The 27,233-nt window shown below is 41.3% G+C and overlaps 1 protein-coding gene across 1 annotated transcript; it reads right to left on the bottom strand.

The window, feature by feature from the left end:
- Positions 1-1,250: 1,250 nt before the first annotated feature.
- LOC311593093 (flavin-containing monooxygenase 3) lies at positions 1,251-27,233 on the bottom strand. The gene is made up of 9 exons (XM_084774175.1): positions 27,126-27,233; positions 25,719-25,856; positions 18,158-18,346; positions 17,362-17,524; positions 16,206-16,348; positions 12,911-13,110; positions 9,153-9,508; positions 5,913-5,985; positions 1,251-5,254 (listed from the first exon to the last, which is right to left on the bottom strand). The coding sequence occupies exons 2-9, from the start codon at positions 25,848-25,850 to the stop codon at positions 4,912-4,914; spliced, it is 1,599 nt and encodes a 532-aa protein (XP_084630301.1). The 5' UTR covers positions 25,851-25,856; positions 27,126-27,233; the 3' UTR covers positions 1,251-4,911.

Raw genomic sequence — 27,233 nt, 5'->3', positions numbered from 1 at the left:
GATCGATCTATGGCACCAACCAAGGACAACACTGCAGTCATCATCAAACCCCTACCCAGATCTAGCCAAGGGACAGGACATTCTCCACAGCTAAGTGGAGACTGGGGACTGACTTTCACACGAACTCTGGTGCCCCATATTTGGCCATGTCCCCTTGATGGGGAGGCCCGATGGCACTTGGAGGAAGGATAGCAGACTACCAAGAAGAAACTTGATACCTTAGCATCATATTCAAGGGGAGGAGGTCCCCATCAGTCGTAGTCATAGGGAAGGGGAATGGGGTGAAAGCGGGAGGGAGGGAGGAATGGGAGGATGCACGGGATGGGATAGCAATTGAGATGTAATATGAATGATTTTATTTTTCAATAAAAAAGTAAAATGTTAGACTTTAATTAAAGAAATCCCAGGGGAGAATAAAAATAAGCGCTATCATTGTTTTAAAAGTACGTGTTGTTGCCCCCAGGGCTCTCCTGGGTGAGGAAGCAGGAGCCGTATAACTGCAGTCACTCACAGGGTAGAGGGCAGTACTCTGGAGCTGGGGGTGGGGTGGGGTGAGGGGATACAGGGCTTATTTTTAATTTCTTGTTTTAGATGTTGTGGCGATTTCCAACATTTTGTTGTTAGAGGCACTTTATAGTAGACAAAATTAGTGAGAAACAAATGATGTATTTCAAAATGTTTTCAAAAACAAGCAGAAGGATTTTTTATGTTTTTTCATTCATCATATAGACAACAATTACTTTTATGGGTAAAGTATGTGCGTTCTCGTGGATTCACAAGACTTCTTGGAGTACAAGCATTACACGTACGTGAAAGGACAGAAGTAACACCGTTCCCATGTAAGAGATTGTATTTAAGATCAGGCATATTTGTACCAAGACTCTGGCTTAGCACAAGCCTCCGAGGATGTGCTCATCCAGCTGTGGTCGTTGCCTGGCAGCTTCTACCCCAGGCGGGGCCGAAGGAGCTCTGCTGCCTCACGATGACACTTACCTTTCAGGCTCTCTTTCTTCTTGTAGAGTCTGACTCCCATGGGGGGTATAATTGGTTGATGCATTAATCAAATCTTTGTATTTCTTCCCTCCCTCCTTTTCTTCCTTCTTCCCTCCTCCCCCTCCCCAACCTATCAATCATAACTGTCAGAATACATTTGCGGGTCACAGTAGTAGTGGCCTTATATACATATGTAATGTAACATAATCAAACTAATTGACACGTTGCTACATTAATGCATATCTTGTGGCGAAACATTTCAAATTTAACATTTTATTTAACCCATCAGTGGATAACACTTCCCATTTTACCACATCTTCTTCGGAACATTATTGTACATTTTAAAAATTTGAAACAGGTGTGAGGTGACAGGATTTTTACATACCTTTCGTTATGATTAGTGTTGCTGAGATTTTTTTTTTTTACCTTCCACTTATGTGTCATGTGTATTGGCCAGTTAAGTGTCTTATCTCTGTGAGTTTGAGGCCAACCTGACCTACATAGCAAGTCCAGGACAAACAGAGCCATACCGAGAATCCCTGTCTCTAACAAACAAACAAACAAACAAACAAATAAGCAAACAAATTTTAAACGGGTCATTTATTTTCTTGCTGTTGAGTTGGGCTCTTTATGTGTTTTTACTATTAGCTCATTGCTGGATAGATGGATTGCAATTTTCCCCTATTCTTCAGGTTTTCTCATAACTTTAATAGTTTTTTTTTGTTGTCTTGTAAAAGTTTCTCAGTTTGATACCCCAAAGCATTTAATTTCTTTGATGAACACTTTTTTTTGGAATAGAGAGATAATTACTTGTTTCTATGTTGTTTCTGTACCCTGCAGTTTTAGTGATTTTATCACTTCTTGCTGGTTTTTGGTGGAGCCTTCAGGGTTTTCTATGTGTAAGATCACGTGGTCCACAAATAGAGACCGTTGTGTGTCTTCCTGCCCTGTTAGCATATCCTTTCACTTCCTTGCCTAGCGTCTAGCTCTGACATCCACTAGTATGATGAAAAGCACTGAGGGTAGATATCCTTGTCACTGACATGAGAGGAAAGGCTTATGCCTCACCATTGAGTATGTTAGGTGTGGGCCGGTCCCTTGTGGCTTTCATTGTGTCGAGGTACCCTCCCTTCCAGATATACTGAAGTTTTATTCAGAAAGAGTATTGAATTTTGTCAAATGCGTTTTTTCCTAACTGACACGATTGCATAGTTTTTGTATTCCAACCTGCCAAAAGGATGTATCATATTTATTGATTCACCTATGTTGAATAGTCCCTGAATCACATGGATGAAGCTGATGCTTTTGGTTTAAATTTTTGTTTTTGCATGCATTTGTTTTGTGTGTCCATATGTGCACATGTACTGCTGAGTGCATGTCAAGGCCAGAGGATGGTTTATAGGAGTAGGTTCTGGGGATTGAACTTAGGCCATCAGGCTTGGTGGCAAGCACCCTTACCCACTGAGTCATCTCACCGGTCCACAAATTCTATTCTTTTAAAGATATTTATTTCTTTGTCTGCTTGTTTATATTTTACGTATGTGGGTATGTTGCTTGCATATATGCGTGTGTACTACATATATGCAGAGTCAAGAAGAGGGTGGTGGACCCCCTGGAACTGGAGTGGCATGCTGCGGGTCCTCTTCAGAAATAGCAAGTGCTTTTAATGGCTGAGCCATCTTTAATTCTATTCTATAAACAATAACAATGACAACAACAAACCCGGGGTCGGCTATGTAGTCCAGGGTGGCCTTAATCTCTCAGTATTCTTGTTTCAACCTCCAAAGTGTTGGGATTAAGGGCAGGCACCACTCTCCTTAGATTCTTAATGCACTCTTGAGTTCAATTAATATATTATTGAGGAATTTTGCATATGTGTTCATCCGTGATATTGACCTATTGTTTTAGATTTTGTCTGACTTTCTTTCTTTCTTTCTTTCTTTCTTTCTTTCTTTCTTTCTTTCTTTCTTTCTTTCTTGTAATGTCTCGTCTGGCTTTGTTGCCATTATACACTTATCCCAGTAAAATGAGTTTGGAGGCCTTATTTTTACTTTGATGTTTCTAGAAGAGCCTGAGAAAAACTGGTGTTAATTCCTCAAACGACTGGGAGAATTCAGCAATGAGGCCTCCTGGCCCTGGACTTTTTTTCATTACTGGCTTAATTTTCTTACTTATTATTGGCTCTTGTTTTTTTTTCCAATTTCTTCATGATTTCTTCATGGATTTTTCTGTGGAATTTATCCATTTCTTCTAGATTCTCCCATCTTAATATGTAATTATTTATAGTAGTCTCTTATAATACTTAAAAGCATGCATTACCTTTAGTATTTTCTCTAGGTTCTGATTTTATTTTAACCTATTATTTCCTTAATCTCTTTTTCATTCTAGCTTGCTAGCTGAATGGCTAGACCAAACTTAGTTTATCATTTAAAAAAAATCCAAGTCTTTATTTGTTTTTCCATTTTCCTGGTCTGTGTCTCACTCAGTTCTGCTCTGGCCTCCTAATCACCTTAAGCTTAGTACTTTTCTACCTCCTTTAGGTGTGGCATAGATTTTTGTTGTTTCTGAATCAGGGTCAAATTTGCAGTCTTCCTTTGTCAGCTCCCTCCACACCCATGGTAGGATTATAGGCATGAGTCACCATTCCTAGCTTTAACTTTTCTTATCGTCTTTTCTTGTTCCTTCACAGATATTTATCATAGCAAACATCTATCTTAATGCTACTTCTGCTATATTGCTCATGCCTTGTTTTGTTTGTGTCCAGATGCATTTTCATTTCTTTTATTTTTTTCTCTGATAGATTTTCTCTGGTGATTTTTGGAGCATGCTGTTGAGTTTCTCATCTTTCTGGGTTTCTAAGACTTTCCTTAGGGAATCTGTGTGTTTAATGAGCTGCCCTTTGAATGGCAGTCGTTTTCTAATCTGTTGCCCTCATCATTCCTGAAAGAAAAAAAAAATTGCCTCTGTGATAAAACAGCCTCAGGCAGATCACAGTTTGAGATTGTGAGACACTGGCATTGGCTGAGTTCCTGCCTGTGTCACTTTGTAGACAGAAGAGTGGGAGCACACAAGAGAATTAAACAAATATCACTGCATAGCAAGCCAGGACCAGAGAGAAGAAACCAATGGCAGGTAAAGACCTCAAGGGTCTGCTCCACTGAATGACCCAAGCATCTCCCGCTGGACCCCTACCTCCAACAGCACACTTTGGGACCCCATAGAGAACATGTAGCATACTCAAGGGACAACACTAAGAAATTTTGTTTCCTAAAATGCCTTCTGTGCCAACTCAAAGGATTATATATTGCTCATTGTTACAATTATTTATTTGCTCTGTGTGAGAGAGTCTCTTTCCTTGTTTTACTGATTTTTCTTATCAGTGAAATGAGCTCATTTGTGGTGACTTTCAATGAGGGTCAGATTTCCGTGCTGTGTTTCTTAGCCAGGGAGCAAGAGATAATGCTTGGAGCATTATGAAGAAAATAAAAATAGAATGTAATAGCCAAGCTTCCCCCATAGCCTCAGAAAGTTTATAGAGGCAGCCAGAGAAGATCATATTCTAAATTCTCTGCTTTACTCACTGTTTGGATTTGAAGTACATCTTTCAAGGATTAAAAGAACCATGTGCAACTGTTTCAGGAGATGACTCAAGTTGGATATGAAAATACAATTCTCATTACGAATTGTTAGTGGAACTTAAAGAGAAATGACATATGCCACCACAGAAGAGCAGGATTCTGCAAGGGGCTTTTTTACATGGGCAGAGAAGGTACTCATTTGCTTACTAACGGATGCCTCGAGTCCTGGCAAATGATCCGCAACAGGAAAAAGGAGAGGTACAGAAGTCTTAATTTTTAAATAGCAAAGTTCTGTCTGGTTATTGTTAGTGACTCTCAGACATTCTAGAGGGAATCAAGATCAGATCCACACAAGGAAAAGAGCAATGAGGAGAATAGGAAGAGCGAGGAGACGCAGCAAATGGGAGTATAAGCAAGGCTTGCGAACACCACCAACGACGCGCGTCTTCAAAGGCTTCAGTGACCGGTCCCACTGCGTTAGGATGGCGTCCCTGGCTCCTGACCACTTCCCTGGGCCTACCAACCGGAACTGGTAGGGACTGCAAGGGCCAAAGAACACTTCGATGGCCAACCTGGGATCCTTGAGAAACAGCCAGAGGATATTGGGTTTTGCTCCAATAAAGGAAGCCAGTTCATCCATGTAAACAATGTAGTCAGTCTGGATGGTCGCGCTGTTGCCAAACCTAGAGGTGGGAGAGGAGAGATTCCAGTGATACTCAGGCTTTGCAGAAGCAAGAACAGGGAAATCAACTCATGTCTTCCCATCAGGGGCCGTTGTTGCTAATCTCTTGTGTTATTGAAGAGAATATCTCATATCACATTTGAAAACTCCCTAACACTACAGAGCAGTGGAGAACATTTTTGGTCCCTGTTAGCAAATTGTCTCTTGCTCAAGTGAAGTTATTCATTCACAGCCTTTGAGGTAATCAGTTTTCTAGGCTGAGTCATTTTTAGTTAAAGCATCTACTTGAAGCATCTTCTACCTTGTGAAAGATTTCTGCGCTAGAGAACAGAATTCTGCTGGGATATGCTTCTCTAATTACTTCGAGCTCCTCACGTTTGCATGTCCTTTCTGGGATGTAGTGCAGAAGACAGGGATAAAGGTGACGATGCAATGAGGGTCCTTAGTCTTCCTGTTCATGCTGCACCTTGTGCTTAGTAGGACATTATGCAATGGCAGGTGACAAGATCTCCCCTCAGATGGAAGAATGTGGGTGGCTCACAGCTTTTACTCTGTGGACTGCATTAAGGATCATTTAAGACAAAAATCTGTTTCAAATATTGACACATTCTGGCTTCTGTATGCAAATCCCAGATCTACATTATAATAGGTACTCTTACCATTTCAGTTTTTTCCCCATTTTCTCATCAATATCATCCATCATGTCATTTACAGAAGGCAAAAGGCAAGTTCCTGAAAAAAGAAGGACGTGTTTAGTGATAGTTTAATGACTCTGGCGTAGGAGTACCCTGGTGTTTTTTTCTTCTCAGTGAATTATGAGTCACATTATACTTTCATTTCAAAAGTATTTGTTATTTGTGTGCGTGTGTGCATGCATGCATGACATGCCACGGGTGTGGAGGTCGCAGGACAACTTTCAGGAGCCACTTCTGTCATTCCACTGAGCTCTGGGACTCAAGCTCAGATCGTCAAGCTTTTGTGGCAGGAACTTTTAGCCTCTGAGCCATCTTACTGATCCCATTTCCACTGGGCTTTTGACTGTTCAGTAAAACAAAACTGAGCAAATGACGAGGTGAGCATTTTTAGACTGATGTAGGGGGTCTTATTCTTCTCAGAACTGACGCTTGTCACATTAAGGAAGTCTATTATGTCATTATCTTTTGTCTTGTTCTTAAAGATACTAGATGCTCAATATTAAAGAGCTATAGTCTAAGCTTTAATTATATTTTAAAATATTTTCTATAAATTATAGTCTACTGCAAGTGAATTGCAATTATTTTTCAGGATTTTTGTGTGTGTGTATGTGTGTGTGTGTGTGTGTGTTTATGGAGTATGTGTATGTACCTGTTTGCACATGTGTTATGTTTTGGAGAGAGAGAGAGAGAGAGAGAGAGAGAGAGAGAGAGAGAGAGAGAGAGAGAGAGAAAGAGAGAGAGAGAGAGACAGAGACAGAGACAGAGACAGAGACACAGAGACAGAGACAGAGACACAGAGACAGAGAGACTGAGCAGAGGTCAGAGGTCGACCTCGTGTCCTCTATACCTCTTTATACTTCTCTCTACCTTAGTTTTTGAGATAGGGTTTATCTTTGAACATGGATCTCACCAGTTCCCTAGACAAGCTGGCCAGCAAATCTCAGGAACCCTCATGTATGCACCCACTGCCCTCAGTACTAGGGTCACAGGCTTGTCTCGATACAACCTGAATCTTTACATGGATGCTGAGAATATGATGAACATCTGATCAATCAGGTTGTCTTGCCTTCCTGATGAGTGCTTTATGGACCAAACCATCTTTTTGGCCTGATTTTTTTTCAAGATTCAAGGAAAAAATTCTTTTTAGGAACTGAATGAACCCCCAAATATTTTGGTGGAGAAACAGGAGATGTTGGATGTGACTGAGATTATGGACTATCCAAATCTACCAAGGGTATGGGGTGTGCTCCGTGGTAAGCTGCAATCTGAAGCTGCCTTGGGATTTTAGGCTCATATAAGCTAATATAAGTCTCTGAAACACAAACCAAAATGGTTTTTAAAGATAATTTCTTTGGCAATGTTGGAAATACTTTTGAATGAGATTAAAATTTACCTAAAAGTGCTTGGTCATTCCTTGCAATGGCTTGTTTAATTTCTGATTCTTACAATTTTTACAGTGTCATTGGACAGCCTTTGTCAATATGGCCTGTGATAGGCCTTGAAATCTGTCCTGTCCAGGTGCAGGTGAAGGGACTTGGAGGTGGGAATTGTGTTCATTAGCCCACTCACTTCCACTGTCATGTTGTCTGTAGCTGCCCCCGTAGTCCTGGAGCTCAGATTTTTCTTTTCTAGGGGCTGGAAATCAAATCCAGGGCTTTGTGCTCACCACTGAACTAAATGCTGAGCCTTTACCATTTGCTCTCATTTTCCCAAAGTTGTTTTTTCATTAGCCCATTTTTTGTAAGTCCATGTTTTTTGCCTTCTCCATCAATTTTCTGTCAACTTCCCACTTTGCTTTTCTCTCAAGATTGCCCTTACGGTGTATCATTATTTATTTGCTTGCTTTGCGCCTGTGTATACATACATGCTTACATATCAGTGTGTGTGTGTGTGTGTGTGTGTGTGTGTGTGTGTGTGTGTGTGTGTGTGTACCTCAGGTGGACAGGGATCATGAAGAACAGGACAACTTGTGGGAGTCAGTTCCCTCCTTCTACTGTGTGGGTCCCAGAACGCAGCCCAGGTCTTGGCATCAAGCATCCATGTCAACTGAACCATCTCACTGGTTCCCCCCTGTTGTCTTACTTTTGCCTCATTTTCTTTTCTCAGAGCCCATGTTATAGCTCTCATCCTTACAGAGAGTTAGGGACCTGCCTTTAGCCCCAGCCTCCCGAGGTAGACTCTGAGGGCTGTGTGGCTGCTGCTGCTTCACTGGAGCAACTTTGCCCTCTGAGGCTACCTCCAGTCTGTCTGAAAAGGTGGAGGACACTCAGAGAGGTCACTGCTGAGTAAGAACACACTGATGTGGGTGGTAGCCTGGTGGCCCAAGATGTACAGGGGCATATTCTGAGGCCCGGCTTGAAAGGGTGCATCTTTAAGTCTTGCCAGTCACGGCAGTACTAGAGGCCTTAGCAAGAGCTTCTAAAGAAGATCACTTTGCTAAAAGTTCCTCATCAAGAAGTTTCATAACTTAAGGTTCAACTAAACTGTGCTCAATGTTCTCTGACTCCTCCCCCTCATTATGGTGCTACTTAGTCTTACGGCCTGCGGTTGCCTATGACTATACCCCGTCATTCAGATGTCACTGTGACTCTGTTCCCAGCTCTGCTCCCAGAGGATGCTGGCTGCCTTCCTTGCCTCACCCTAATCAAGTCTGTTGTTTCCTTTCCCCTTTAAAAATGTGAATAACATGTACCCTTATATCTTAGAGATCGAACGTCTCTCACACCCACTACTTCTTGTCTCTAGTCGACCCACTGTGTGCCCTTAACTAACACGCTGTAGAGAAGAAAACAGCACTGAAAAAAAACCACTGCTTTCCCAGAAAGTTTAATTTCCATGGCTGTAGCTATGCGGTTGGCTAGATCCTGGCTTGGAACTATCTTTTTCTATCACCCTTCCAAGTAATGTGATTCTATTCAGTTTGAAATCACAGTCTAATAAAGTTGTCATGAAGTTAGGACCAAGGACTCTCAGAGTTCTTGTCCAGTGAATGAACTCAGGTAATTGTCAGCTCCTCATAATATCTTACTATTGCATATGATAACCTAGTGACACATATTTCAAACTGCTTATTGAGTACAGAATCAATGGAAATAGAGTTACCGATTCTCACAACTGGATAGGTCCATTGTAATTAGGAGTATTGCTTAGAGTCTGAAAACTAACCTCATTAGCATCCACCGGTGAACTTTTTAGTCTACTTACCCTTTATTACTTGTGTTGCCCAGCGAGCCTGCAGGTCAGTTGTGGGAATAGCTGCACCGAGGGACTGGACGAGGCCAATCACTGCCATGGTTGGCTTCTCCAGCTGAGGAGGGAAGATGCCTTTGTACAAGGTGACCTCATTGTTTCTGCTTTTGATGATGGAGTCATCCAGGAAGGGGTAAGCATAACCGTAGCCTGTTGCAAAGATGACACAGTCAATGGCCTCAAACACAGTTCCGTCCTCAAACACGGCAGAGGTCTCTGTGAACTCCTTCACGTTAGGCTTGATGGTCACAGTGCCACACAGGATTCGGGCTGGGAGCTCATCATTGAACACGGGCTCCTTCCTGAGGGTTCTGTATGGAGAGCAGAGACTGGTCATTATAGCAGCAACATTTCCACCATCTCAGTCTCTATACAAATTGGCACAGAAAGAAGAAAACACTCAGAGTTTTGCCTGCTCTCCCCACACCGTGGAGAACAAGCTGTCCATTGGCTAGATCTGAATAGGAGGTCTATTTTTACTGCATGCATTGTCCTTGGTTGGTATTGCAGTTTGTGCAGGCCCCTCACCCCCAGGTCTAGATCTGCGAGCCTTGATGGTCTTCTTGTGGGGCTCCTGTGTCCCCTATTTGACCACTTCCCCTTGGTGGGGAGGCCTGGTGGCACTCAGAGGAAGGAGAAGCAGGCTATCTAGATGAGACCTGATAGGCTGTGATCATATGGTGGGGGAGGAATTCCCCTTCTGTCACAGGGAGAAGGGAGGAACAGGAAGATACAAGTGAGGGGATAACAATTGTGATGTAATCTGAATAAATTATAAGAAAAAATAAATTAAAATGCTTAACTGTAAAAAAAAAAGAGTTTTGTCTAAGCTGTGGAATATCACTAATGCATGAGAAGAATAAAACTGAAGGAAGAGAAGATGATTTGGCTTGGTACTTCTCATCCACATGGCTCCTTCCAAATCTCAAAGTGAATATCAATTCCCAACTTCTAGTGACAGTTATGGCATTAAAAGTGCTAATGTAAGGTACTTGGTATGTGAAGTATTCCATTGCTTCCTATTACCCATGAAATTGTGAGGATTAAGTCCTCTTAAATTCTCCATGCCTTGTTTTTCTCTTATGGAATGTCAATATTCTCTATCTGAGGTCACAAGGAGATCGAAATAATATGAAGAATTTTGTAGTCTTTAGTACAGATAAAGGGCCAACAGTGTTACCTTATATTCTTATTTTCAAACTGGTATGGTAAGGTAAACTTGGGAGGCTGTAAGGGAAAACAGGAAAGCTACACCTGGGTTTCCATAGAGTGGTCAAATGTGAGCCACATGAATTAACTGCAGAACTTGGGCCAAGGTAGGTACTCCTAGGAACTTAGATAAGGGTAGATGATGGAAAACAGTTTGAAACACTGGCCCCTGGAGGTCTGAAAAGAGCCTTATTTTTGGTCAGTAAAATCTCTTGTGCACACAGATCGTTCTGAACTTGGCAGTGAAATTGGATAAAGTGGAAGGAAAGCAACTTGTTATGGTGTGGCTAAGACAGTTAAGAGACCACAGGAAGATTCCTCTGGAGAAGAGACTAAGACAGTGAGAGCAGCTGCAAGTTCTGCTTGGGAAAGACTCAACTGCACTTCCTAGCTGCCATTTTATTACCCTCATTGCCATCAGGCACAAAACATTCCATCCTCACGGAGACTGCACTTGCTAAGGCTGTCAGTATCAAGCTGATTTGGGTCCAGTGGTCCACGATGGACCCAGGTAATTGAGTATTCTGCTGAACCTATTAGTAACTATTTATTTAGTTGATTGTATCTTCCCTCCTGAAACATTGTATATTTTCAAAGATCATCAGATTCTCTTAGTTCCTTTCCTAATAATACTGGTTTCACACTGTGTCTCTTGCTGATGTTTTCTTTCCCACCTGACTACTGAACTCAGCCCTCAGTCTTTTTGCCTTCTGCATCTACACCCATCCTTCAAGAGATGGCACAAACTTTAGAGTTTGAATCTCTTCTCTGTCTGTGTGTCCCACAGCCACTCAACATATTTTTTTCTGTACTATGGTATCTCAATTTGGATTTGTCTAGAGCTAAACCTCTGTCCTTTCCAGAGTCTTCTAAGCTCAGTAAACACTAACTATATTCTTTCTCAGATCAAAATTCTTGAAGATACTTTTGAAGCTTTTCTTCCTGTCACATTCTTTATCATGCCTAATAGAAAATCTTATCTGTGTCTTTCTTCACTGAATGCTCACTGATAATGGTTCCCACTCACAGTCACAGTCTCTACCATATTGGCTTTCCATACAATTTTTTTCTGTTGGTAGGTAGGATTGAACCTATGGCTTCATGCATGCTTGGCATATACTCTACCACTGAGCTATATCCCAGTCCTGACAATAGCTTTGAACTGGTCATATTACACTTCTGCCCATGCTCTACCTCTCTATACTGAATGACGGTGACTAGTGCAGCCAAAGCCTCTCTAGTGTTAACTTAGGTCTTGTCACTGCTCTTGGATGTTTGGCTTGTTGTTTCTGCCTTCAGAGTAAAAGTCAGGCTCCCGCAAGGTCTATAAGACACAATACCAACTCGATATTTTCGTGCCTCTGGTTTCTTTTCCACATTTGCTTCTTCTCTCTAATAAAGAAACTCACATCGCTTGTTGACTATGCCAACCCTACTCTGAGGAGAGGCTCTGGCTGTATCCTCGCTCTGTAGTGATCTTCCCTAGCGAGCCTTGCAGTTCATTTCCTCATCTCATTTAGGGCTTTGCTTAAAAAGCGTTCTTTTCTCGGAGACCTAATTCAAGGACCCTGTTGAAAACTGTCTTGGTGGCAACTTCCATCACCCTTGCCTTCACTGTATTCTCCACACACACACATCAGCATATAGCCTTCTGCAATGCATTCACTGTCTGTTTATGGCCACCCAGCATGGATTCAGGTAGGACAGGATTCTGCTTATTCTAGACACTGATGTATCCGCAAAGACTTAACTTGGCACCTGCCATAGTAAATAACTTCATTTATGTTTGCTGAGTTAGTGAATTTGTATGAAGTTCTGGATTTGTATCCAATGCTGAAGTTATTTCCTATGTAGCAAGCTGATGGGAGTTGTAGGGAAAAAATCAGGAGGAAATTGGAGAAGCTGGCCTTGTTCAGAGAGAGCAGTCTTTGAAGGAGTTGAGAAGAGAGTACAACACAGGGAAGTTATTTTGTTAATCTCATCTTTGACGTTAAATGTGAGGTCACAGAGTAAATGGATAAAAAAATCAAAGGACCAGCAATCAAAGGTCTGGGTTTATACTGAAGGTTGCTTCTATTTCCTGGATGTGAGACTTTGGCAAGATTATTAATTCTGCTGTACTTACAGTTTTCTTCTGAAAAGCTGGAGAACAAACAGAGCCCTCTTCTTAGTTGTGAGGCTGCATGTCATAATATATGCCAGAGCCTAAAGGAGAGGCTAGGTAAGACTCTGGTAATCTATGAAGTTATAAAATGTATTTATTTTTTATTACTGTTACTATGGGAACTAATTGCTTCAGCATTACCTAACCTTCTAGATGTACAAATCTGGTAAGGAGAATGTGTGGAAACCATTCCCAATATTTGCACTTCTTTATCCTTTAATGCACAAGATGTGGTTACTTCATGAATATTTTTGATTTGCTTTGGGTTTACGACACATATCAAGGGCTGTTGACATTGAAATAAAAGTCAGCAGACACACTGTGTTTAGCCCCACATTACCCATTTAAAGGCATCAAGCCATAATTCTCATGCTTGAATCTTGCATTCATCTGCCTTGTGTACCACCAGTCGGAGATGGCTGTGGGTAAGTTGTTCTTGAGGAAAGTTTGAAATCGTGTGATCACCAACATGTCCCAAGGATAGCCGTCATCCCAGACCCGGCTCATCACCCAAGATCCACTTCTGGAGCTAATGGTGACCTGGAGGGGGGAAAACAAAGCACAAACGTTAAATGTAGTGAGTGCCGTGTATAGTGTAAAATGCCTTCTACATCTCTACTTAGGAATCCACTTTTTTTGCTTGCTCTTGGTTGTTTTTGTTGTTGTTTGTTTGTTTGCCAGGAGGAAGTAGGAACCGCTTAGCTGTCACTCCTCCTAAAGAGTTGCACATGGCAAAAGGAAGCTAACTTTCCTTCCTGGGAGACTCTGACTCCAACAGAACTCTCAGACAAGCTTCCTCAGCTCTAATCTGCTTCTGTGGACAGGAACCAACTTCTTTCAAGTGTTAGCACACTGACCACTGATGGGAATTCCAGGCATATTTCTCTTGGTGCTCACCCCAAGACTGCTGTCTATAAAGATGCAATTATTTTCTCACACTAGGCATTGGTGTAAAATAAGACAAGCAGATTATGACCAGGAGGACACCATAGGCACAAATCCTTGCCCTCCTCCCTCTAAATGATGTGACAGAGGGAAGACTGCTCTAACTCCCTTAATCTTGTTTCCCTTCTTCTAAAACTGAAAGAAACAGCATCTGCTGCTTCATGTTTGCATGAGGGTCAATTCAGCATCATAACCTGGGCAATATGGCTGACATCACCTGAAATATAGGATGTGATCAGTTAGATGTCAGTTTCCTTTCCTTCCTCTTCTGCTGCTCTCTAACACAGTAGGCTTTTAGGTTTTCCCCCCTCTTTCTTCTTTTCTTGTTTTTTTTTTAATTATGCAATATCATTATGAGAGAAGCTAGCTAGATAAGAACGGAGTACCTTGAGAGCTTCAGGAATTTGTTTTCTTCCCTCTAATTTATCACATATGCGGCCATAAATATCTCAGCACCCTGGTTCATCACATCTCTCTTAGTTCAAACACCTTATGTGGTAGGCTTCTTCTTGTGAAGAATCCATATTCTTCAGTCCTCTGTTGAAGTCTCTGGGACTCCATCCTCACTTTCCCATCTCAGTTCCTGGACCTTCTCTGCTCTTGGAATCTAAAGTTCTGGATTTGGTTTCTCCTAAGTCCTGTTCAAATCTTAAGTGCCTCTGAGCCTTCTAAGAAGTTGCTGATGTTTCTGTTTTCAGTTATCTTTTTTTTTCTTCATTGGGAAAAATGAGATTCAATGACCTTTCTCCTCCAGCTGAAGGCACTCACTTATGTGGGAGTATTAAAGCACCTTTGATGCAGTATATTCGTTGTCTCTATTAAGAACCCTTATTTCAGCAAGATGAGTCAGTAGTTGTCAAATGCACAGTGCTGGTCCCTGCTCTCACGCTTTGCTCTGATCTCCCCTTCTAAGAACAGCTTCTGCCACCACGTCAACTGTGTGGCTATGTTTCTCTTTCAAGAATGCATTCTGACCCATTTCTATGAGGACTCAGAGTCTACAGTCTTTTAGGCATTTAGTGACAGAATCGTCCTTTTATCCTTCATTTCAGTGGTAGCTCTTATACTGTTATATTGCTTAGCTCGCAAGAGACAGGAGGGGGGCATGGTGTGTGTGTCTGTGTGTATGTTTGTATGTGTCTGTGTGTGTTTGTTTGTGTGTGTGATATGTGTATGTGTGTGTGTATATATGTGTGAACGTATCTGTGTTTGCATGTGTGTGTCTGTGTATGAGTGTGTGGCATGGTTTGTATGTAAGTGTGACTGTGTATGTGTGGCTGTGGCTATGTCTCTGTGCATGTATGTGTCTATGTGCTTGTGTGTGTGGTGTGATATGTGTCTATGTGTGCACATGTTTGTGTTTTTGAGTGTGTCTTTGTATATGTGTATCTCTGTGTGTGAGTGTGTCTCTGTGTGTATGTGTGTGTGTCTGAATTTTTGAGAGTGTGTGTGCGCCTGTGTGTGTGCCTGTGTGTGTGTGTGTGTGTGTGTGTGTGTGTGTGTGTGTGTGTGTGTGAATGCGTTGGCTAGATTTTTACTGTCTCCTGAGAAGGATGATCATGGGATTAATTTCTTTGTATGCCTCGTGGCTGTCAAGTGCAATGTGTGGGACGGAGGCATAGGAACAGATTTTTATGCCATTTTTCTTGATGTGATATTTGTACATCTTGGCTATAATATCATGGAGTAAAACTAGACATATACTGGGGATACCCAGGGGCCTATCAGGGACCTGTATTGGGCTTATAAAGCACCAGCAGTCATAACACCTGGAAATAAGATTCTTGCCTTAGGGCTTCCGGAAAAGCAACCCTTAACTATCTTCAAAGTGAGGAGGTGACGTTTATCTAAAGTCATGCCATAAAAGGACGTTCATCATTCCCTCTCCACCTTCCTTTCAGCTTCCCTTCATATTCTTCTTTTCCAAGCACACTGAGATGAGATGCAGCTGAGAGGTCTTGTGTCAGCTTTGGAGGCACCAAGTTTCTTACTTTGAGAACCTCTCCCTGGAGGCCTTTTCTATATGCTACCTTTCTGAACTTCTGGTTCTCTGCTTGCATGTCTTCGTCTCCAGGGTCTTTCCCACTAGATGTGCAGTCAGTCAGCCCTATTAACCACATGGACTATGGGCTTTGTTTTCTTTGCTAGCCCTTTCCACAAGGATAATTTATACATGAGAGTATGTACTTAAAATCTTGGAGTTCAAAGTGAGGGTTATGTTTGTTTTGTTTAACATTCTTTCTCCAACACCTATGCCAATGCTGGGAGCAAGAAATAACCACTGAATACACTCATGCATGGATGAGTGACTATGTGGCTCTCTGTGTGTATTGACTGGATCATGTTTCAAGCGTGTAACAATCTTGTTCCTAAATTGATTCTGTTTTTAATCTGTTCTATTGATGAGGAGACCAGAAATCCTGAAGTACAGAACAGTCTATCTAGGAGTCTCAGTCATGATTTAAGCCTTAAGTCCATTCTGGTTTTAGAGGAATTGATCAGACATACATGAGCAGACATCAAATGTCTGACGAGGCTTGTTGGGTGTGAAACACCACCAGTGATACCTGTAAAGCTATTTCATAGCTCACTTGCTATCTAGAAAGCTGAGTTATATGTATATCACTTGGTGGTCACATACCATCTCATTCCATTGCATACTTTTCAAAGGAAATAATGGTGTCTGGTACCTGTTGAGCTATGTGGCTGAGTTCTGCAGCAATGTCACAGCCTGAGTTCCCCAGGCCAATGACCAGGACTCGTTTTCCTTTCCATATACCTGGCTCCTTATAGTCTCTGCTGTGGAGGCATTGGCCTTTAAAACGGCTCAGTCCTGAGTAAAAAGTGGAAGAGACATGAATCAATTGGACTCCCATTAAAATAAAACAGCTTTAGTGGTCACAAAATAAGACAATTTAATAATCCTACTATATGATATATAACAGAATTTGCTTGTTTGTAGTCTAATTAAAAAGACATTACCACAGTTAGGGAATGGCTTGAGTACATGTGCTGCCAGCTTGGTCCCCAGTGTAGTGCTACTGAAGTGTGTGAATAAATTTTAAGAGGTGGAGACAACTGGGAAGTAATTTGGTAACCAAGGACATCACCCTTGGAAAGGATGGTAGGGCAAGTTTAGTTACATGAAAGCAGTAACTTTTTTTCTGTAAAAAGAGCAAGCCTGGCTGTTGAATCCCTCTAGCTGCCCTTCTCATTTGGTAATCCTCACTTGCTTGAAATGACTAGCTGTTTTTCCATTTCTTTACCATGCTGTGATGTAACATCTCTCTCTCTCTCTCTCTCTCTCTCTCTCTCTCTCTCTGTCTGTCTGTCTCTCTGTCTCTCTCTGTCTCTCTCTGTCTCTGTCTCTGTCTCTCTCTGTCTCTCTGTCTCTCTCTGTCTCTCTGTCTCTCTGTCTCTCTCTGTCTCTCTGCCTCTCTGTCTCTCTGTCTCTGTCTCTCTCTCTCTCTCTGTCTCTCTGTCTCTGTCTCTGTCTCTGTCTCTGTCTCTCTCTCTCTCTGTCTCTGTCTCTCTCTCTCTGTCTCTCTCTGTCTCTCTCTCTGTCTCTCTGTCTCTCTGTCTCTCTCTCTCTCTCTCTCTCTCTCTCTCTCTCTCTCTCTCTCTCTCTCTCTCTCTCTCCCTGTGTGTAAGTTCTTGTTAGGATGCTAGCACCATGATGTTTAGACTTTCTAGTACCCGTAAATGTAAACCAAACAAACCTAGGTCTTTACGATGTCTTAATTGCCAAGTATTCCGCTACTAGCACCAGAAAACAGACTAAAATAGACGCCATTGATATGTTCATTCTCGACAGTGTGAAGGTGGCTTCCTAAATACCAGCCTTACCTGTAAAGGAGTCTTTTGGTAGATGGGGATATACATGGTGCCCAGAACAAATCATCACAGCATCAAAGACAGCTGTTTCCTTTCTACCATTCTTGTCAGTGGTAACTTCCCATTTGCCAGTAGTTGAGAAATCAGGACATTTCTTTATACTGGTTACAAGTGTCTAAGGAACGCAGAGAGAAAGGCTTCTTTAATATGCTAAGTTCAGATTGATATTAATAAAATAACTTAATTAGTAAGGTACGTCTTAAGGAATTCAAAAGTCTCTTGGAAGAAATGAAAACATTATATATATATATATGTGTGTGTGTGTGTGTGTGTGTGTGTGAATATAGTGTGTGCATGTGTGTGTATTCTTTTTTGCCTTGTTTTTAAACATTTTTAATTGCTTACTGCAAATGGTTAAGTGTATGGTTTCACAAAAGTTGGCTTTCCGTGCCTTGCACAAAAAGTCTAACATCCAGTTCTAAAGGTTTTGTATTTTTTCTTTAAATTTCTTTTGGACGCACAGATTATTTAAAAACTTACAAACTCAGGGATATTTTGTATCTATTTCTTTGTTACTGATTTCAAAATTGGTGCTATTTTGAGGTAAGAACTGTTTGTGCTCATGTTTTGCATGTTTCCAACAGATTCCTGAGAAAATGACGGTGCTCATAAATCCACAGTTAGAGAAACCAGATGGTTAAGATGTTGATTAAAGTCAGGGAGTCTAGGGGAAAATAAGTGTGACCAGAGCAGCAGCCATGGACCACTTCATCCCACATCTGAAGCTGCCTGGCTGACAGTATCTTACCTCAAATTGTACGTATTTGAGAAGGTTCTTTTCCTTGGCAAATGAAATGATGTATTCCTGGAGCTTACTGTTATGCATAAAGTTGGGGAAGTCGTCGGGATAGGGGAAATCTGGAAAACACATCATCTCTTTGGAAGAGTTGGTGAAGACCGATCGATAAATGCTAGCCCTACCCTCTTCTGTATGGTCCTGTGAATGAAAAGTTCAGATGGAAGAAAACGGGTAAATGAGTATACAGCTCTTGTCCACATTCAGCTCCAGGTCATTAGAGTCAGGGAAGTTGACCTTTGCCCACGAGTGAATCTGATAAGATGACAAATAAATATGAACTCCCCATAAACAACTGATTCTGATCACAGACTCTTATCAAGGTAATTTAGGATATGGAAGCATATACTCAATGTATTTCATTTTCTAAGGGAAACATCTTTTTTTTTTCTTTTGGAAGTATGCAACTTAGAACTCTTATTTCTATAGCATATGGTGATGGATGATTTACAGGATTTCATTGTGTCACCAACTGTTCCCCATGCATGGGAAACTAGTCATCAATCTGATTTATAAAAATAGCAACAGGTAATTGACACTATTTGTAAGATTTGTAAATTTCAAACCCAATATTTCAAAATTAAAAGCAAAATGTCTACTACCTACTTTGACTAAAGCATAGTAAATTCACAGGCACTGGCCGCCCATTGAGCACTTATGAAGATAACAGAGGTTTTGTTTGTTTGTTCAGTTTTTCAAGAAAAGGATTCTCTGTGTATCCCCGGCTGTCCTGGATTCACTTTTAATTTTTAGAAATAATAGACGTATTTTCCCTGTTAATGCTGATGGAGAGGTTACAGAACTGTGCTAAGAACTGTAGAGAATGTGTTAAGTGATGATGAAAGAAGGGAGCATTGACGAAAAAAAGGCTTAGCAAAGAGTGGATCAGGACACTGTGGTCTGGTTATCATCTCTAGCCACATATGCATAAATACACACACACACACACACACACACACACACACACACACACACACACATACACACACACACACACACTACCACCACCACCACCACAACCAGCACCACCGCCACCAAAATACCCACCAAAACAACCAGCCAACAGTACAAACAAACAAACTCTCATAGCAATCCATTTAGATGCAACTGCCACAGAACTGATTTTAGTTGGCCTGGAGTTGCAAATGTCTCTGTAGTAACAGTACAGAATGAAATTGTCGGAGGTCAATGAGCAAAAGAATAGTCCCCATATGAGATCATGCGTTAGGACTTGTTGTTGTAGCTGCTGCTTCAAAGTATGTGTGAGGTGGAGTAAAGACACCGAATTAAAAAATTATGTGAATGTTTATGAGTAGAGTGACCCTGTGCATCCATGTATACATATACACCCCATTCTCCTAGTGTGTGTGTGTGTGTGTGTGTGTAGAAGCCAACCCTGGGTGTGTGTTCCTTAAGTGTCATCCACTCTGACAAAGCTAGGCTATCTAGCAAGAGAGATCCAGGAATCCTTCAACCCTGCTTCCCAGTGCTGGGACTACAAAACTGACTTCTGAGGCCTGAACCCAGATATTCATGGTAACAAGGCGATCACGTCACTGACTGAGCTACTTCCTCAACCCATGGCATTAAATCAAAAGAAAAAAATACTATGAAGACCACTATGAAAGAGTTGAATCTTTATTTGGCTCTCTGAAACCACCAAGGTGATTGGTTGTGAGTGCTGTGTAGTTCTAAATAAAACATCTGTCTTTCTCAGAAGAATAAATCAATAACTTGTCTGGATTTCAGTTTAAGTTTTGGGATGAAAGATTCAATTACAGATCTCTATGGATGGTTTCAAGTGTGTGGAAAAACATGCAGACCATTTGAAAGTTCTCATTAGGTTCCATGTAACTCAAAGCTGATGGGTGCCCGGATCATGACCTTTTAGTAAACACTGGGATAATACTACATGCCAAACATTAGTACTAGCAGGAATGAAATTTACTTACTGTCAAGTGACAGATTAGCTGTTGTGTTTGCTTCCAAAAGGAATGTGACCCAAGGTTTTTCTGTTTTGTTTTGTTTTGTTGCTGTCCGTGTAACTCATGCAGCCAACTAGTCAGCACGAGTATTTGAGGATGTGAAGGGATTTGTAGCTCCTAGTCAGTTTAGGAAGCTTGATAGAAATGATATTGCAAGGAAACAGGATGAAATTAAGGAATAAATTAGTTCATTCTCAACCTGATAACCTCAATTCTGAAACATTTTGAGCACTAACATGACAGTGCAGGTAAAAAAAATAAATCCAGCTGTCGGTGGGACACCAGTCAGGGACCATCATAGAAGAAAAGGTAGAATAATGTAAGGGTCAGAGGATGGAGAAGGGTGTTGTAAAAAAGATGTCCTCTGGATATGGCATGGCCTAGGGAGGGGGGCGCCTGTGGTCCCTTTGCAAGCTAAGAAACTGTCGGCTGTTAATGACTGCTGGAGAGTAAGAATTAGCCCCCTCTCTTCCCAATACATCAATACATCCTGACCTCAGTTTCTCCCCTCTCCCCCAGATCCACTCCTCCTCTGTTTCCCTTCAGAAAAGATCAGGCCTCCCAGGGATATTAACTGAACGTGGCCTAGCAAGATATAATAATAAGACCAGGCACAATCCCTCATATCAAGACTGGGCAAGGCAACCCAGTAGGAGGAAAAGGGTCTCAAGAGCAGGCAAAAGAGTCAGAGACATCCCCACTTCCACTGTTAGGAGCCCCACAAGAGCACCAAGGTATACAATCAAAGAACGTACGCAGAGGACCTAGTGCAGACCCATGCAAGCTAGAGTGACTTTTCTTTGTTTGTTTGTTTTTGCTTTTGTTTGGTTTGGTTTGGATTTTTGAGACAGGGTTCCTCTGTGTAACAGCTCTGGTTTTCCTGGACTGTCTCTCTAGACCAGGCTGGCCTCGAACTCACAGATATCCACCTGCCCCTACCTCCTGAGTCCTGGGACTAAAGGCATGCACCACCACTAGAATGACTTTTCTTACGGGATGTGGCTACTGGTAGATTGGCCAAACCCCAGCAGAAGACCCACACCCATACAGGCAGCGCTAGTTTAACCCAGTGAATTATAGAAGTTGAGAAGGCATAAAAGTTGAGAAGGCAATGTGTCTAGAGGTGGGGAGGGAGGAATTGGAGTGAGAAATTGGGGGTGGATACGGAGGGCATATGATCAAGACACACTGAATACATGTATGAAAATTTCAAATAATAAGTTAATAAATATATTTCATTAATAAAAATAGTTCGTTGAAAAAGAAAAAGAGCTTATACTTATCCAACTTCATGTAAACCAGTTCAATTTACGGACTAATTGTGGCGGTGGGTGATGGCAGGAAACAGGAGTTTTAGCTGTCTGTCTCTGTGGCCTGGAGAGAGTAGCTCATTTACTGTGTAGGTAAGCAGTGAGGGACAGTCCATCACTCTGGCTTTGAGTCAGGGATAGAATAAGAACCCAATGGGCACAGAGTTTATTGAAAGCACCAATTACAAGCCAGTAAGCTCTCTGGGCCTATAGTTTCTCACGCTTGATCAATGTTTAGATTCCTATGAAAGGTGAACAAGTGTTGAGAGGATGTAAGACACCGACTTCAGTGCATACTTGTCTGTGGCTGTTGACGTTGCCTCCTAGTGGCTTGAGTGACATCTATTCCTGGCCTCATTGGTGATCTTAACCCACCTCATGTTGGTAAAAGAGCTGGAATCTCGGAACGGCCAGTTATATTAGTTTCGTGTGGCTCCTTAACAGATTGCCATAAATGTGCTCAATTAAGGAATATGGCCTTTTCCTCCTGAAGTTCTGGAGGCCAGCAATGGAAGCCCCAACAAGCTGTTCCCAGGGTGTGTTCACCGCCACAGGCCGTGGAGAGAAAAAGTCTTGCCTTTTTCAGTGCACACCAGCTTGTCAGTGTCAAATGTATCTGCCTTCATTGACTTACTGTGGATTCTACATCCATTTTCAAGATCGTAAACAAATGCAGCCCCTTTCCTCTTCTGTCTGTCTTACATCTCCCTTCACTTCCTTCATAGGGGAGTATGTTACACAGTGTTTCTAGATAGCCCAGATAGTCCAGGAAAATCTCTCCATCTCAAGCCCTAGGTAGCAACTTCTATAGATCCCAGGAGTTAGGGGGTGACTTAATGAAATGAGTACATCCATGCACTTCTGCTGATTGCTGCTTAGGATAAGAAGACAATGGCAAATGGCATCAATGAGCCTCAAGCTAGGCCGTACCCAGCCCTTTGTAGCTGTCTCAAATTTCATACCCAAATCTTCTAAATTGTTTTTTTAAAGTTTTTGTTTTTAATAGTTTATTTATTTGCATTGGTGTTTTAGCTGCATATATGTCTGTGAGATGTGGTCGGATCCTCTCTAAATTGTTTTTTTAAAATCCCATTTCCTCCCTGCTTCTCCCCTGCATTTGCTTCTCTCCTCTTCTCTCCTCTCCTCTCCTCTCCTCTCCTCTCCTCTCCTCTCCTCTCCTTTCCTGCCCTGCCCTCTCCTCTCCTCTCCTCTTCACTTCTTTCCTCTCCTGTTCTTGCTGGGACCCCACATATCCCAGGCTGGCCTGAAACTTTCTGTGTAAGTGCCAATGGTCTTGGACTTCCAGATCCTCTTGCTTCCACCCTGAGTGCTGAGATTAGAGGTGTGAGCCACCGTGACCAGTTTTATGGTGCTAGGAACTGAACTTAAGGCTTCTGAATGCACTCCAAATTGTACTAATTTGTAAACTCTACCAACTGGCCCACATTCCCAGCTTCTCATTTTCAACATTATTATTGTTACTATTATTGCTATTATTTAGCATTCAATTTTGCTTTTGTCATTACTAAATGGTAGGCTTATATAAATACCAAAGAAGTGTTTTAAAATAAATTTCTTTAAAAACAAGTAGCATTATACAGACTGAGCAGGTTATATTTAGCAGTGTATTTAAGAACAACTAATAGAAAAAGAAAGAGCAAGGAGGGGAATATGAGAGGGCTTGGAGGGCGGAAAGGGAAGGGGGAAAGTATGTAGCTATATTGTAACCTCATAAATAAAATAAATTCAAAGAAACAAACAAAACTGATAGCTACAAAGACTTGTTAATACATATGCAGTATAAAAATAAATGTTTGTATCAGTAATGCAAAATGCACTGAAGTAAGCAAGAGTGGAGAAGCTTTATATGTGATTTAAGTTGCTATCAATTAAAAATAGATAAACCTACTTTTTGTATATGCTAATATATCAGATATATTTTGTGTTCCAAAATAACCATTTCATTGTATATAGTCACTGAAAATAGATGGTTTTGTCCTGCATAAAGGGATTTTTCTCAGTAGGAAGTGTCTCTGTTGAGCACACTCCCAACTTTATTACTTTAATTGTAGTTGAAGACTATCATGTAAAAATTAGATACATGTATGCATTGTATAACACTCAAACCAGATAATTTAGGAATTGTATCTTTTAAAACATTAAAGCGTGCTCATTAATTCAGAATAATTGTGCATATTTTGAGGCATGATGTGATGTTTCAATGCGTAGGTACACTACATATTGATCAGGTTAAGGTATTTCTATCCCTTGTCATCGCATTGTGTTTGGAAGTGCTTGGGTACCTCTCTTCTAGTTATTAAAAATACATAATTGGTTACTACAGTATAGAACATATTACTTTTCATTCCTTGTACTTGGGTGCCTGTGTCTAAACTCCCAGTGTTTCTCCCATCTCTCTCTTATCTTTCCTAGACTTTAGTAATCACCATTATATGTTCATTTACTTATGAACACATTTTTTCATTTAATTCATATGACTTCCATTTCCATCTTTTTCACTAAAAATAGTCAGACTATATGTCAGACTTACTTCATCCACTCACCTAGCATAGCCTGTACTGCTGAGGTTATCATATATCTATTTTCTTTTTAGCTTGTAGTGATGTCAGAGAAGTGTCTTCCCTGCTTCTTACTAGTAATTTTGGATCTTATAGTTAGGTTATTAATCCATTTTGCTCTATCTTTGTATGCATGAGAGATATAGGGATCAGTTTTAGTCTACTATGTGTGACTATCTGGTTTTTCCAGTGCCATTTACCAAAGGGTCTTCTTTTTTTTCACTCTGTAACTAATGGAATTAAAGAGAAAGAGATAAAAAAGGACCCTCATTCACAATGTGTACAAAACTACGAAGGAGCTGAGTCTAGCGGTGCTTACTTCTAATCCCAGCATTTGGGAGGCAGAGGCAGGCAGACATCTGTGAGTTTATGTTCAGCCAGGTCTACACAGGGAGTTTCAGGTCAGTCGGGGCCATGATGTAGAGAGGCCAGTTTCAAACAAACAAACAAACAATAACAGCAATAAAGTCACTACCCCCAAAACTAGAAAAGAATACATTCATCCAAGGAAGTGAAAGACTGCTCAATGAATATTGTAAACCCCAAAGAAAGGAATTAAGGAAGACTTCACCAAATGGAGAAATCTCTGATGTTCACAGACAGGAGGAATTCATGTTACTATATCCACACTACCCTCATTAGTTACAGATTCAATGCAGATTGTTATTTAACCCATTAACATGCAAGTCATATTCACAAAATTAGTGAAAAAAGCCCTGAAATTCCTCCAGAAGTGCAGAAGACTACAAATATACACAATAGACTTGAACCAAACCAAAGCAATTTGAAACAAACAAACAACAACAACAACAACAACAACAAACAAACAAAGCTGGAAGTAATCACATTCCCTGACTCCAAAATATACTACAAAGCAACAGACACCAAAACAGCGCAGCAATGACATAAAGACAGAAACAGACCAGTCTCACAGAATACAGAACCCAGAAATGACCTAAGCCATTTGTAGCCACTAGTTTCTTGACAAAGCTGTTTACCAAATCCACCTGAGAAATTGAAATTTGTGGTCTAAATCACTACCATTACCCTTTGCAACCTCACATCTAAAACATTTGTTTGTTTACTTCATGAGACAAATGCACACATAAACATGCTGAGGTCAGAGGTTGACACTGGGTTTCTTCCTCAGTCACTTCGCACCTTGTGTTTTGAGGTAGGGCCTCTCGCTGACTATGAACTCACTGATCGGCTACACTGGCTGTCCAGTAGCCACACCTATCGGTCAGGCTTTGCCTCACCACGTAGGATCATAGGAGTACACCACTGCACCCGACTTCTTATGTGTTTTCTGGGCATTCAAACCAGATCCTCATGGGGCCAAGCCCTTTATGCAGTGAGCCATCATCGCCTAGTCCTGCTAGGTGGCTTTTAAACAAGGAAGACACTTATCTGTATTTATATAAACTTACCCAACACTCGACTTTGATGTTTACCTCTAAGTGACTCTGATTCATGATTTTTCACACTTTCTGCTAACTCACGAGAGGTTATCTCTTACTTGCTTCCACTATTGCATTTTGAGGGGTCCAATCCTGCTAGGAATCACAACTCCCATCTAGGCAGGCCTGGAGCCTTCTCCTCCACTTCCCTGACTGTGGTGCAGATGCCCTCTACTTACAGAGAATTTCCACAGGCCCCCGACTTCATTACTCCTCTCAAAGCAGGTGGGCTCCAGCCCCTCCTCCAGACAGCTCCTGATGGAGGCCAGGCCACTGACGCCAGCTCCAACGATGGCTACTCTCCTCGTCATGGATGCCTACAGGGAGGTGCAGAGGTCACTTCCAGAAGCATTTCTGAGAACTTATTTTGGTATTTACTTTTTGTTTAATAAGAAATTTTACTTTGGCATGGGAGAAAACATTTACAGAGCCGTTCAGAATTCCTGTTAGTAGTCAAAGCACACTTTGTCCTTTCTGATTCCTGGGAAAAAAAGCTGAACAAATCCACCTGGAACCTCAAGATCTGTGATCCAAACCACGAGCAGTCTTATGTTTAAAAAGTTGTTGTTGTTGTTGTTGTTGTGTGTGTGTGTGTAGAGGTATGTTCACACACTGTATTTTTTTTCAGTCAGTTCCCCAAATTAAGAGATTCACAGCTAAGCTACATTTTACTCACACCACACGTTCACCATTAAGTTGTACACACACTCACTCCACACAAATGTTTATATGTGAATAAAGCAAGATCTATACGTAGATGTGAGGCAGTCTCTCTGTGTGAGAGGACTGGTTCCATGATCACTCGCAGATGCTCCAAATTCCTTCTATGTACGGCCTAGTATTCTTGTCTAACTATGGAATCCTCCTGTATACTTCAATTCATCTCTGGGTTATTTATAATTCTTGCTTATAATTCATAACACTATCAATTCTATGGAAATATTTGTTTTGCTGTATCAAGAGAAAAAACCCCCTGCATGTATTCAATACAGATACAACCTTCATAGAACTAACTACATCATTGGTTTGTGGGTACTTGAATCTTCATATGTGAAACACACACATATATATTTGCATTCACCCCCACACACGTACATGCACACATATACATGCAGACACATGTATACATATGACATATATGTATGCCTATGTTAATTTTACTAAGAATAGCTATATCTCAAAATGTCGGTGGCCACTCCCTTCCTTTCCTTAATGAAAGTCAAGTCATTAAACAACATCTTTCCATTGTTATCCACTCTCAACTGCATTCTTTTCCAAGAAAATTAAGCTTCCTACTCTTCCTATCCTTGGGGTTCTACCACTACTTTTCTACTTTTCTTTTTAGGCAAAGTTCCTTAGCTCTGCCAACAAAATACTTAGATGATGAGAATCATGGTCTATGAGTCCCAAGAAAAATAAAAACCGGACACTGTCTTGAGTGACGTGCCACATTCCTTCTAGCCACACTGAATGCAGATCCACCCAACTCTGTTGACCCACCAGACCCTCCTCCACGCTCCTTTTCCGTTCACCTACAAAACCCCCAATCCCACCCTCAGCCCTTTGCAGTAGATTTCTTTTTCTACCTTTTCTTTGTCTTCCTTTCCTCTCTGTTTTTAAGCCTCTAGTCTTCTGGGGAGTCTGAAAGAGAAAATGCTGTACACCTAGGGTGTGTGTGTGTGGTGGGGGTTAGT

Source organism: Acomys minous (assembly GCF_964271855.1).
Source record: "Acomys minous genome assembly, chromosome: 1".
Classification (NCBI taxonomy): domain Eukaryota; kingdom Metazoa; phylum Chordata; class Mammalia; order Rodentia; family Muridae; genus Acomys; species Acomys minous.
Note: the sequence above shows the minus strand (reverse complement) of the source record. Positions and strands in the feature narration are given on the sequence as shown.